The sequence below is a fragment of the Ostrea edulis genome, chromosome 3 (genome assembly GCF_947568905.1).
Source record: "Ostrea edulis chromosome 3, xbOstEdul1.1, whole genome shotgun sequence".
Lineage (NCBI taxonomy): Eukaryota > Metazoa > Mollusca > Bivalvia > Ostreida > Ostreidae > Ostrea > Ostrea edulis.
Window position 1 is genome coordinate 86,388,219 of NC_079166.1, and position 15,211 is coordinate 86,403,429.

Genomic DNA, 15,211 nt, shown 5'->3' on the forward strand with positions numbered 1-15,211 from the left:
CGTGAGGTTGAATTGCAAAAAAAAAAAAAAAATAATAATAATAATAATAATAAAAGAAAAAAGAAAACTTCATTAATCTGCATTTATGTTGTAGAATATGAAATGTGAAATATGTCAGCAATGAATCATTTATGTTGCGTAATAAGAATTGTGTAATGCATCATTAATATTGTATTAATGTTGTGCAATAAAAGTTGTGTAATACGTCACTAATACTGCGTTAATGTTGTGTAATAAGAGAACTGAACAAAGCAATGCATCACTGTTTTATTTTCCACAGAACGAACTGAAGATAACGTAAGTATTTGTGATTTGTGAATCATTCTGTGCATTTATTCGTCCACCATGTGATTAATAAATCCGATTGTAATTAAACTACTGAAGTACATGTAGATCGGTGTATGATGAAGGATATAACTGGAAAAGCTCTCCATGATACACCAGTCGGTCACCTTGATTGGGGTCGATGTAGTACGGCACGATGCCGCTGGGCCAGAGGTATTGTTCAGGAAGGATGAAGTTCCGCTTCCGGCGTCTCTTGTCTGTTTCACTGTCCTAATGTAAACAAAAATATAGATATAATTATCTGTTTCACTGTTCTCATGTAAACAAAAACATAGATATAAGTACCTGTTTCACAGTCCTCATGTTAACAAAAACATAGATATAATTATCTGTTTCACTGTCCTCATATAAACAAAAACATAGATATAATTATCTGTTTCACTGTTCTCATGTAAACAAAAACATAGATATAAGTATCTGTTTCACTGTCCTCATATAAACAAAAACATATATAGATATAAGTATCTGTTTCACTGTCCTCATATAAACAAAAATATAGATATAATTATCTGTTTCACTGTCCTCATATAAACAAGAATATAGATATAATTATCTGTTTCACTGTCCCAATGTGTTTCACTGTCTTACTGTAAACAAAAGTATAAATATAATCATTTGTTGCATTGGCCTAATGTAAACAAAAGTATAAATATAATGAACTGTTTCCCTTTCCTAATGTAAACAAAAGTATAGATATAATTATCTGTTTCATTTGCAATGTATGCAAAAGTCTAAATATATCTCTCTGTTTCATAGACCTAATGTAAACAAAAGTATAAATACATTTATCTGTTTCCCTGTCCTAGTATAAACAAAAGTATAAATATGATTATCTGTTTCCCTGTCCTAATATAAACAAAAGTATAAATATAATTATCTGTTTCCCTGTCATAATATAAACAAAAGTATAAATATAATTATCTGTTTTCCTGTGCTAACGTAAGCAAACATCTAAATATATCTATCTGTTTCCCTGTCCTAATATAAACAAAAGTATAAATATAATTATCTGTTTTCCTGTCCTAACGTAAGCTAACGTCTAAATATATCTCTCTGTTTCACTGTCCTAATGCAAACATAAGTATAAGTACACTTATATGCTTCTGGCCTAATGTAAACAAAAGAAAGATTGTACACCTGTAACTATGATTATCTGTTTCATCAAACAACACAAATCATCAAATATATAAAAAATATATATTTTTTTTAATAAAAAAGGAGTATTTCAGTACTTCTTCTGGTTTAAAACCATGTCTCGAACATAGAGGTCTAATGCCTCAAAGATTGCTGTCTCTAACTACAGTGATGTACACTAAAAATACTCTGTATGGTGATATCATTACCGAGGATTCCAAGACTTAAGACTTTAACACAAATCGACTGGATTCATTTTATTCTTAAATTGGTTTAATGGAATTCTACTGGAATCGTGAAATCTCACCGTCCCTATTAGTAACTTCAAATCGTTTCAAAATGGAGTCCGCACAAACAGGTATCATGTAGTTACCAGATACTGAATTCATTTGACTGAATCTTATCAAATTAATTATCCTACATGTACATCTTTATTTATCTAATTCTTACAAATTCTTATTCTAATCAGCTGATAGCGAGAATGTGTTTAATTCTTGCAGACGCTAATCCTCGGATGACGTTCTGGAGATGAGTATAGCGATGAGAGTTTAAAACTTACACATTCTGACTCTAGTCCTCGGATGACCTTCTGGAGATGTGTATAGCGATGAGAGTTTAAAACTTACATATTCTGACTCTAGTCCTCGGATGACCTTCTGGAGATGAGTATAGCGATGAGAATCCATGTCCTCTCCCCGGTGATTATTGGAATGTGCCATGTCGATTTTAGACTGCAATGAAAGCAATGGATTATCTTAATCGTCTCTTAATATCACTTCTTTTTCCTTTGATTACTGTCTATCACGATTCATTACTTTCTCTCATGTATCTGATATGTGTTCCATCTTTTACCTGACTTTATATTACGTTCTATTCAAAATCTAGTTTATCTGATATCCTGTTTTATATATCACCTGATACCCAGTTTGTTCTAATTTTACTTAATCTATTATTCTGTGCCATGTCTTCCTGTAAGTGTTTCACTTAATAATTTGTTCCACTATAAAATATTCTAGTTTGACTGACTTTCTGCTTAACTGGGCGTTCTGTTTAACCTAGCATTCTTATTTACCTGGTAGTCTGCCTCGTTCATCACTTGTTATGTTTTTTTTTTCAGTTTCCGAACGTAAATAAATCTATATAGCTCGAGTCTCTTAATATTCCACTACTTTCTATTTTACCTAACATCATGACTCATTACTTCCTATATTACCTGACATTATGTCCCATTACTTTCTGTATTACCTGACATCATGCCCCATTACTTTCTATTCTACTTTATGTTCTCTTCCATTTATCTGATAACCTGTTCCATTATGTTCTGTTTTACCCAATATTCTGTTCCATATTTCTCCATTTTACCTGGTATTCTGTTCCATTGATTTCAACAAACATCCCTTCTATCAGTCCTGCTACTTCTGAATCGGGATCGATATCCTGGAATTCAGAATTAAAATGTAACGTTAGACAAATGCTTAGAAATAATTGTAAGGTTGGAATAATGGTACGTATTTTAGTATTTTTCTAAGGATTGGAATGAAAATAACGCATATTTCGAAACAAAATATTATTGTTTCTGTATAAATAGACACCAACTTATTGTACTTACGTAAACAAGTTGAACAAAATAAACAAAACCTTTTTCTCTCAATTTCATATATCCCATCCTCAAATGAATCCTGTCGTACATCCTATAAAAGGTACCCCCCACTCCCACCCCACCCCCCGTCTATCCCTCACTCCCACCCCACCCCCCGTCTATCGTCCTTTCTATGAAGGATTTAGCTGTCAATTTTAGAAGTGCAAAATACATTTATGCAAAGGTAATAGTAATCTAAATGACTTTAAACTGCTTAATTAAGAGCAATTCTGACGTCTTTGGTCATTTTGACAGATTCTAACTGATATTGTCCATTAATGCTAGAATATCAATTGTGTAAATTATTTCTATCTTTGTAAGCATTGCAAACTTTTCATTTATTCGTAATTCTTTGTCGGATTCCCTTGCTAAACTTATACTGTGATATTGTCCGTGTAACGCGGACTTGTGTAGGCAATGTCTGTTGTTAATTCATCTATGTTTTACACGCATAATAAAATATCAGAGTATCCTGACAAGTATATTACAACATGTACATTTTATGCACCCAATATCCAATATACACCAACGTTTAAAGGACGAGATCAAAATGATTTATATCTATAAGAACCGATTTGGAATGACCAAAAAAAAAAAAAAAAAAAAAAAAAAAAAAAAAAGAAATCTAAAAAAAAAAAAAAATACAGGAATGCAGACACATGCATTGTAGAGATATGGAACCAGACGACATATTATTTGGACGAAACGTCAAACGTTAAACATCGATTGAATAATGGCGCGGCGTAGAACCATAGGCCTAGTTCAACGCCGATTTAAACAAGGTCATATTCGCAAGGAATATTTGATTTTACATCCCTGCAGGAATTTGTCTCTCATTTTGAGATGTCACCAGCTGTAGGTGAAGTGTCAGATTGTAGATTTTTATTTGAAGATATTTTGTCTTATTTTTTCCAAATGCTAACATTTCTCTCTCCAATTTTACGAGGAAAAAAAATATCCAACACATTTTTGATTAGATAGAGGTGAAACGATTCGTTTCCTTCATGATACGATATTATGGTAAATTTTTGTCACGATTTGGTTATTTTCAATACGATATATTATCATGGTAAAAGAAAGAAATATCGTGGAGTTCGTAGATTTTTGTCTTCCATTAATTCCGACTCAATAACCACATAAACCATGTAATCATGAATGGAAATTAATATGAGTGACTAGAGAACAAATTAACTAAAATATATTGAAATACATGTGAATTGATTTTATTTTTAATCCATTAAGGGTCCTCTATATCCTGCACACTGGGGTTTTCTGCAATTAAAGTGATCTGCCCGTTGGTGTATAAATTTACGGTATTTGAAATTAATTTTGACTGATATGTAATTAATTTACTGTGTTACACAATTTGTGATCAGTTGAAATAGTATGATCATTATATTAGACAAAAAAGTTGAATGCACTACTTGTAAATCTCTACCATTTTAGATCAATAAGTAGTCTTTAAAGATATTTACTGGGTCAAAATGGCACGTGCCCCATGCTGAAAATGTAAAGATTTACCGCGATTATTCGATATCGTGATGGACCGTTTTACTCCTATAATCAAATTTGCAGTTATGGGCATGCAAACCAGTGGCGGATCCAGGAATTGTAGTTACGGGGGTGGGTGGGGGGGGGGGGGCTCCACTTTATGAGGCAGTGGGGTCTGGGGGCGCTTTGAGGTCCCCAGTGGGTCTAGGGCGAGGTTCTGGTGGGGGAACATGCAGGAGGCGAAGCCCCCGGAAGCTTCGGGCTTTTTACAGATTTTATAAGGCTTGAAATATGTCTCCTATTTAGTCATTTGTACTAGCTCTCCCTTTAAAGTAATGCAAGAAATCAAAAGCTTTTGTCATTTATTTCTCCGGGAGTGGGGGAAATTAATATTTATTTTAACGTTTAGTACATTTTTCTAAACAGGATACCTCGAGTTACCTTAAATTTGAAAAATTATGGGGGGTGGGGGGGGGGGGGGGTGGGGGGGGGGTGGCGTGGCGCAGCCATTTTCTAATTTTCGAAGTCTTTTGAAGATATAATTTTGAATTACTGTTCCTAGAGCGATGATATTTTTCTTAAAAATAATCTCAGGCGTGTTTACTCATGACCCAGGCTTTTTTTTTTTTTTTTATATCAACCAGACTGTTCTAAAATGACAATTGTTTTCCAATAATAACATTTTTCATGTACACTCATTGACATTTTTTAGGTCAATACGATGCGTTAGCTACCTGAAAAGTAAGATATTAACGAGCCCGCTAGTCGAGGCGAATATCCCCCCTCGAATGTAGTTAAAACATTGCTCTGACTGCAGAGAAAATTCCAGTAATTGTTTTATTATCATAAGATTAGATGATTTACTAGAACCCACGTATCGATACCTGATCGGCCATTTTTGTATACAGAGAGTGTGCCTAATAGTCGCTAATCAGAGGCGGGGTGGTTTGTGTATCACATAACTGAATAATCTAAACTATCGAAACTGGCTACCAACATCTAGAGCGTACCAAATGATACCTGATCAGTCATTTTTAAAAGATCGGGTTCTATAATATTGCATGTAATCATTTTTAGTAGGAAGGTATCTGAATGTTGTATTTTCAGTATAGTGGGAATAGTGGGGTTTATAAACATTTTATATCAGAATCACGTAACAACTACTATGATATTATAATAACGCTGAGAAACAAACCTCTATCAAATACAGAGAAGTTCACAAAGAAGTTGTACAGATTTATAGGACTATTTTAAGTATGCTCGCGCGCATGGACACACCTACTACGGAAGTGTACTTCGGAAGTGTACTTTATCACACTGATATCAGACATCCTCAGGGCCTTACCAAATGACAATTATGCAACAAATGATTTCAACTCTCATCAGAGGCTTACAGAGTCGTATTAACATTGATTACACATTGGAAGGACACACGTCTCACTTTAGAATCAACGATTTCTTTGATTATTGTTTTCTCTCACCTGCTTGTCAAAAATATCTCCGGACCGAATCTCGTGTTCCAAATCTCTCCTCTTTCTCTTTCTGTGACGCCCTGCCTGTAATGTAAATCCGCACATTAGTTATAGGTATCTACAAAAGTCTGTCTGTGTGTGAAATTTGCCTAGATGTATGCTAAATGTGAACAGTTTACGATCAGACGGACAAACATGTATGTGTGCATTTGTGAGTGTGTGAAATTTACCAAAGCTTGTAAATATGTGAAATACTAAGCAAGAGTTTATGTGTCTATGAGATCTGTCAAAGTTTGTTGGGATTGGGTGGGGGTGGGGGAGTCAACAAAGATTGCGGGTATGTGAAATTTTCCAAAGTTTGAGATGTGTTATATTTGCCGAAGTTTTTGTGAGTATTTAATCAATATTTGCCAAAGTTTGTGGGTATGCGAAAGAAGGGATATTTTTGCTATAGATTATTCTGGATATCTGCTGTTAAAATGTCTGTAATGGAGCTGTTTTTAGCTCAACTGAACCGAAGGTTCAAGTGAGTTTTTCTGATCACATTTTGTCCGTCGTTCGTCTGTCCGTTTGTCTGTCTGTCCGTCTGTAAACTTCACATTTTCGACTTCTTCTCCAAAACCACTAGGCCAATTTCAACCAAACTTAGCCAAAAGCATCCTTGGGTGAAGGGCTTTCAAGTTTGTTCAAATGAAGGGCCATGTTCCTTTCAAAGGGGGAGATAATTACAAAAATGCAAAAATAGAGTGGGGTCATTTAAAAATCTTCTTCTCAAGAACCACTGGGCCAGAAGAACTGAAATTTACCTGAAAGATTTCTGACATATTGCAGATTCAAGTTTGTTCAAATCATGGCCCCCAGGGGTAGGATGGGGCCACAAGGGGGGTTCAAAGTTTTACATACAATTATATAGGGAAAACTTTAAAAATCTTCTCAAGAACCACTAAGCCAGAAAAGCTGAGATTTACATGAAAGCTTCCTGACATAATGCAGATTCAAGTTTGTTCAAATCATGGGCCTCGGGGGTTGGATGGGGCCACAATAGGGGATCAAAGTTTTACATACAAATATATAGGAAAATCTTCTTCTCAAGAACCACTGAGCCAGAAAAGCTGACTTTTACATGAAAACTTTCTGATATAGTGCAGATTCAAGTTTGTACAAATCATGGCCCCCGGGGGTAGAATGGGGCCACAAGAGGGATCAAAGTTTTACATACAAATATATAGTTAAAAGCTTCTTATCAATAACCACTGAGTCAGAAAAGCTGACATTTACAAGAAAACTTTCTGACATAGTGCAGATTCAAGTTTGTTCAAATCATGGCTCCCGGGGGGTAAGATGGGGCCACAAGTGCGGGGGGGGGGGTCAAAGTTTTACATACAAATATAGGAAAAATCTTTTAAAATCTTCTTCTCAAGAACCATTGGGTCAAAGAAGTTGACATTTACATGAAAGTTTTCTGACGTAGTGTAGATTCAAGTTTGCAAATATCGTGGCCTCCAGGGGTAGTTGGGGCCATAATAGGGACTAAGGTTTTACATGCAAATATATATGGAAAGTCTTCAGATATGGGTCAAGGTGACTCAGGTGAGCGATGTGGCCCATGGGCGTCTTGTTTATGTTTATTTCTTAATTAAAATAGATGAAAATGTATCTTTGAAATTAACATAGGACATTGTTCTCATATAACTTGGGGTGTTGTGTGTTGAAGGGGGGGGGGGGTGATAACGGACAGACAGACACGGACGGACAGATAACAGTTAATGTTCCCGTGAATTCACACACAGGCGGCAGACAGGAGAAGGTGAGCAATAGGTTGTGGGGTCGCCTTAAATCCCCAAGTGGGTCTATAACAAATCCCTGGTGGGGACCCCGGGGGCTTCGAAGCTCTAGAGCTTTGATGCTTTCTGGTTATTTTATGGGCTATTCTAGCTATGTTTTATGCATAATAAAACCAATACTTGAGTTGCTGACGGGGTGAGGGGGAGCTAGTTAGTTAATTCAATTGTTTTTGTACGATTGGTGTTGAACATCAATCGTACTAAAACAAACTAATTAAAGTACAATATCGCCGTCTTTGTGTAATGGTATGACATTGTAGACAAAATTTCTCGTGGTCAAACAGGACGAAATACATTAATCAGAATTAATTGACAATTAAATGTATTATCTATCACCATGACAATTCCATACGATCTTCAGAATAAACCTTTTGTTTAATTTTACTGTGATAGGTTCAGATGATGTGGAGGTATATGTGAGAGATTCGCTTGTGTGCAGCAGGGTTGATGTTCTATATATCGATATGAACGCGTGGTAATTTTTTTTTTTTTTTTAGAAATGTCTCTCTTTTTCTGATCATGCTTTATTTTTAGACATTCACAATAACATCTATCTACATAAATGATCAAACTGGAAATGTCAGCTTTACAGTATTTCGTCCAGACCAAATGAAATCTCCTTTTAAGTTATTTGTACGAAATAAACAACAATTTTTGAATTTGAAACTTTTAAGACAACACTGTACATCGTGTGATGATCGAGGTTAGGTCGCGGATTTTACACAAAGTTTGGAGGCTGCGAAAAGAAATTGACAGTCAGGACTAGCGGGAAGTTAATGCAATGCAGCAAATACACTTTGTGCATATGTGTGCTTAAAAAGCAGATTTAATTATGAATGTAGAAAATATATAATGATCCAGTGCTTCAAGTTGCGAGTAAAACGGTCGTATTTGCGACCAGAAAATCGATTTTGCGAGTGAAGAAAATTTGGGCATCCAGTAAATTTTTATTATCGGGATCGGAAGTCTGAATAAATATTTTTCACTATACAGCAGATAGATTTTGTGCATATGTGTACTAAAAAAAACCAAAAACTCAGATTTATGAATGTAGAAAATATATACTTAAAATTGCATGCATTCGAGCAATGACCCCCAAACAAAATGGATACCAAACTGTGTACATGATGTCTTATCTGTTCAATCTCAAACCAAATAGATTTTAAAAGCATTACGAAATCCGTGACTAATTCAGATACACTGTATACATATCAATAATTCGTGGATTATAAACTTCCGGCTAGTGCGTTCGATTTCATAAGCGATGTAGGATATTATCAGCACGGCAATGTGAAAAACTTGAAACATTGTTTTGGACAATCTTGTATAGGGGACGGGTTTATGATTTGTATCCGTGATTCCTTAGTGAGGTGTTTGTGAGATTATTAAAAAAATGAAATACAAAAAAAAAAAAACAACAAAAAAAAAACAAAAAAAAACAAAAAAAAAACAACAACACACACACACAAAAACACTACAAACTCTCTGAACTATTTTTGGCATCAGGGGTAATTTCAAATTAAAGGCTTTAATGGGACTGATTCATGATTTCACCTTTGTTTCACTTTTAATGATGAAATACTGTCTAGTGTGTTTAAAAGGTTTAGCAAAGAGATTAAATAATACAGCATGACAGAAGCTCGTTATAAATAGGGAGTTGATTGTCTGGTAAGTAAAGAAAGATTGGGGGTATGATATGGTCTATACAGGTTTGGTAATGTATGGTTATCGATCGTTTATGATGTATATCACATTTCAATAGGCAAAATGTGCCATTTAAAAGTTAAGTCTGTGTGTATGATTAATTAGGATATTTTAAATTACAACATTAACATTTCACTACATGTAGTTTGCTTGTAAACAAACAATTTACATAACACAGAGTTAAAGCTAAACTATTGCGCTTATCCTTGCATTAAGAAGGTCCAAATTTTGGTTGTCAACTCTAAACGATATGATTTTAAAAAAAGAACCAGTCCCTATGAATAGAAATATGGACACAGACACTAAATTTTGAACTTAAAAAAAAATTGCTACACCAGAGGTAAAACATTTTTGGTAGAGTTAGAAAAACTTGCTTTTTGACTGGATTTGGCTGTCTCCTTGACAACAGAGAGGGGGGATTTATCTGAGTGACCCCCATTGGTCACTACTGGGGACGCACGTGCTGCCCTGCCGTCCAATACGAGTGTCCTTTTGACTCGACCATTACCTGAAACAAAATAGCCATCATATTGCTGATCGGTTTAATCGGAAGTTAGTTTGGTTGATTAAAATAAGATAAATACAAAGCATTATACAAAGAAATATACAATCTCGTGTTCAACTTACGGCATGGCTACAACTTATGCGAGAAATCAAATTTATTAAGTTTTTTTCATGATTCTTTATGGATTACTACCCCTGAAACAATTAATAATTATCAAATAACGTTTCTTTCATTTTTATTTGCTATTCAGGATTATAAGATTTAAATTTCTACAACGATTGAATTATTGACAAGAGTACCACGTGACTTACCTATTGAGGTTACAACTTCTCGCGGAATTCCGTAAAGGGAGACAATCACTGAGAATAAAATAATTCCACGAAAAACTAGTGCCGTCTCCATTATATTTCGCTCTTTTCTGAACAGTCGATCAAGCTAATGAACAACTAGCCGTGTTCTTTTGTAACAATATTCACTGCACTGTCCTGCGTCACCATTAGATAAAAGGTTCCGCCTGATTGGCGAACAGCGTCATGGCGGATGCAGATTTTGAACGATGCTGTTTACGCAACGAAGTGCGGACGTTTTGTCACGATCAGACCAACTCTTAACCTAGTCTCCATTTACTATACGGTACATCTATTTTATATAGCTTCTTTTGTTTAAATTTGTGTTGTCTGTACTTGATATTGATATTCTGGAGCGGATCCAAATTAAATCAAGAAGTTGACACGAACCTACCTTGTTGCACCCCCCCCCCCATCCCCGAAAAAAAGGTGAAGACGATAAAATGGCAGAAATGAAAACCTTTGTTAAAAGTGGTCAACAAACGACAAAGATGTGATTGTAACCCTCGTAACCCACCCCGAGATCCGCCACAGACACCCATGTTTGTTGATTCTGTACCTGAATCAGTAACATTACTTACACCCCACCCCTGCCAGACAGACTGACAGAAATAGATAGATATATAGACAGATAGACAGATGATTGGATAGATAGATAAATAGATAGATAGATAGATAGATAGAGAAAGGAGGTGGATGGATGGATGGGTGGGTAGGTAGATAGAAGATAGATAGATGGTTGAATGGACGGACAGAGAGATATGCAGATAGACAGATAGATAGAGAAAAATATAGATTGAAAAAAAACAAACTTGAATGTCTTGACTTGATGACGGAGTAGTCTAGCGTGTTGTTCCAAAGGTCGTAAATTTATTGAATATTTCTTCACTTAGGGAGTGGTTATGGTCATTTGAGAGAGAGAGAGAGAGAGAGAGAGAGAGAGAGAGAGAGAGAGAGAGAGAGAGAGAGAGATATTTAGATTTCTGCTATAGCAGTACATTTGAAACTATATTGGAATATGAAAGTAATGGTTTGATTTTTGAAATTTCGTATAACTCTTTTCGTAATTTTGTAGGTACATTATTTAAACTCTCATATTCACGATATCTTCACTGAAGTAAAGGATGGTTATGCGTATCTGACAGAGAGGAAGAGGGGGAGATACTTCTGCTATAACAGTACATTCGAAACCACAATGGATCCATCCCCTGTCTGGCAATCATTCATAGAGTGGGATAGCACACCGTTTCTCAGTAGCAACGGAAAGGTGGTGGTTTGACGTTTGAAAGTTCATAGAAATTTTTTTCCTTAATTGCATATGTAAAATACCACATGTCTATAATATCCACAATGTACATATGTAAGTAGCGGCCATTAGTGAATAGGTCAATTACAGCGAATTAGAGGTCACTGTACACATACTTAGTGCACGCGTACTGATTGGAAATAATAAATGTAACATTGCCGGAACTGACCGGTTTTCATTCATGAAATACGGAATATTACATTCTCCAGATAACAGTTCACTGCTCCGCAGTAAATGAGGAGGATGGATGTAAATCCTGCAAGAGGTGATACATTAATTGAGTGCTAATTATCTTAGTAAATTATTCTAAATATGGATCAATGTGACAAGACTTTCTTTCCTGTATCAAAGAGGGTGACCGTGTCACTTTGATAATAGAGTTTGACCTTCTTTCATGAAGACCTAACCTTGGCGATATTTACTGAATTATATAGGTAGGACTTTCATCTTTTGTATATATATTTCTAGTGAGAACTAATTTCATTTGATTCCACGATGCTTGATTACTTATGATAAGACTGTACATTGATTTAATGATCGCTGACCTTGTGACCTTAATCTTTATGTTTTACTCAAATTTAAAAACTTGAAGTAAAATTTTAACTTTAATTATAACTTTTGAATGGCGAGTGATAGGGTTATAATTATAATTCATCTGTGCATCAATCCATGTGGCCAGATCATCTTTTCGTTTTGTTTTATTGTAAGATTTTTGTTGTCATGGGGGCATGTTGTTTCACAAATACATCTTGTTTTTGTCGATAAGATATTCGGATGTTTGTTCCATTCGAAAATACTGCATGGTTTTAATGAGGTCAATAAGTACAGTTATCACCTAATTGTTTTTCCATAAGAGCAAGACAATTTCTAGAGTTTGAACAAAACAATTTATCAAGACATTCACTTTCAAACCGGACCGTTACCTAGTAAACTAGAATAATGAGTTATTTCTTCGCTAAACACCTTGAATTAAATCTAGATGTGAAGTTCATGGTACATGTATAATATCTACATTTCCGTTAATTTTGCCTTTGATATTTCTACAAATTGTAATGATGGCCATTTTCTCATGAATGCATTGTATTTTCGAACAATGCCTTTACAATTGTAAGAATCTTTACACATTTACTACGTCTTTTTAGCAGCTAAGAATTCCGAAAGAAAAGGAAGTAAAAGGTACATAATAGAATAAAGTTCAATTTTGAAAATGCATTTAAGAAATAAGATATAATTTTTGAGTGTTATTGGGATATGGCATGAAGTTGATCACGTGATCAAATACAATAAGGGCGTTATAGCAGATTTAATCACATACCACTTCATGTCATATCCCAATAACATTCAAATATGATATTTTATTTCTTATATTTATATTTTCTATTTTGATTGTGTTCTTACCGAGCTTCCATAATCATGTAGCCGATGACCAAAATAACGATCGCAGAACACATCGAATAAAAAATTAGGAACAATATCTAAGAGAATATAAGATATAGATATTCAATTAAGAAGGTTAAAAAGACGAAACAAGTGTAAAGTAAAGGTAATTTAGAGCGTTAAGTTAACTGAATTGAAGACAAGAAGAGCGGAGTAAACTACATCCGTGATGTGATTTAGTCGCGATTAGCGATGAAGAAACTGGCATTGACATAGCCTACTAAGTTGAAAACGCAATTGTTGAACACAGATTTCGAGAGAAATTCAAAGGAGCTGAGAGAATTGGTGGAAGATATGATGGGTCAAGTTAACGTTAAGCTCTTAGTCGGGTTTTTGGAAGGAACATTAATGTTCATCTTTAGGACACGTGGTTGTAGCCATGATGCAGGGGACGCTCCGAGACAATGGGACAGATTCAGACGAAGTGCTTCTTTTATTTACCTTCAGTGTGTGCAAGAGAAAATTAAAACGAACTGACAGAAATTGTATTCACTTGTGAGATTTCTGTTGTAGGATTTTAATGAAGACTCGCACCGGTACCCTGGCATGAACATGATTTTTTTTAGCCTCGAAACCAGCCTTGTTTATTATCATGCCGAGTCATAGCCGTGATGGCAGTTGCCAGGAAACAACAGATTCACTTATCATCATCATAAAGTAAATAGGCTTATAATTCTGCCTACATTTTTCGCTTCGAATATTATAGTTATTTTATGAATTCGCCATGCAGAAGTTGCAGTGTAGACAGAGTTGCAGACGGTATTTAAAACTGTTTAAAATGAAACACCTGAACGGCATGCTTAATGTTTCTGTTTTATAAATTGATGAAATTCTTGTTTGTTTACAAAATAAACTCTGTATAGATATCCTGCTGCGTTTGTTTCTTTTATGATGTCATTGCAATGGCGGATCCAGGGTTTACAAAAGTGGGTGTGTGAAAGTAAAGTATTGGCCAAAATATTCAGCCATTTTGGGTGCCAATGTGGAATTTTACTCCACTTTTTAAATTTGTGGCGAAAGAGGGGATGTCTACCCCCCCCCCCCCCCCCCCAACTGCATTATACATGCAAAAGCAGGTGAAGGTACAGGAACTGATGCCTCGTTCACACGAAGAATTTAATTCGCATTAAACGTAAGTTAATGCGAATTAAATCTGAACCTCGTTCACACGGAGAATTTAATGCGCATTAGTTTACTTCGAATTAAAATTGACGTCGCGATTTAATGCGAATTAAATTTACTTCGCATTGGCCCCGTGTGAACGCTAAGCGTAGCTATGACGTCACAGCCTACTGCACTACGTTACGAAGGCTATGCAGCTGCTGTAGACATTGTTAATGTTGCATTATGGGTCAATATATCTAGGGTAAACAATATGGCGGGAATTTCGATAAACTGTGCAGCAGATGGTAAACACATGTGATTATTTTATTTTGGTACATCGTGCAGTCTAATTGAATGGTAAGAAATGCACCAATACAATTTATAGAATACACTGGTATCTGCAAAACATATCTGTTCTCAATTGAAATCGGGTTTCTGATACGGAATGGGACGATGACACTAAATAATCAATTTCAAGCAATTAACGTGTAACGGGACATAATGTGGACGCATAAATGAGCTCAATAATTAATTTAATGCTGATGCATTTGAAATTGAGATTTTACAAGCTCGTGTGTATATGGATGCTTTTTTTTAAAAATCAAAGTGCAGTGTCAATTTTATTGTTCAGATGATGACATTTAATTTTTAGATGTCTCAACTGTAAAAGTTTTGTGTTAAAGTACTTCAGTGAACATGGAGAGTCAAAGATATGAATAATATATATATATATATATATATATATATATATATATATATATATTCTTATCTATATTACCATGAAGTCAAGATTTAACAAAAGATTTTTTTTTAAACAGTTGCTTGGATGTAAACGAAATAAGTAATTTCAAAATACAAATTTACATACTCCTTGCACACGAGT

General features: G+C 35.0%; 1 protein-coding gene across 1 annotated transcript in view; it reads right to left on the bottom strand.

Annotated features, from left to right (window-relative positions):
* LOC130053662 (MAM and LDL-receptor class A domain-containing protein 1-like) overlaps positions 1-10,613 on the bottom strand; it is a 32,569-nt gene extending 21,956 nt beyond the window's left edge. Inside the window, exons 1-6 of the mRNA XM_056161045.1 lie at positions 10,446-10,613; positions 9,977-10,137; positions 6,091-6,165; positions 2,842-2,916; positions 2,106-2,210; positions 453-555 (exon numbers count right to left, since the gene is read on the bottom strand). Of these exons, the coding sequence (XP_056017020.1) occupies positions 453-555; positions 2,106-2,210; positions 2,842-2,916; positions 6,091-6,165; positions 9,977-10,137; positions 10,446-10,536 (610 nt within the window). The 5' untranslated portion in view covers positions 10,537-10,613. The remainder of the gene's footprint in view (positions 1-452; positions 556-2,105; positions 2,211-2,841; positions 2,917-6,090; positions 6,166-9,976; positions 10,138-10,445) is intronic.
* Positions 10,614-15,211: the final 4,598 nt, after the last annotated feature.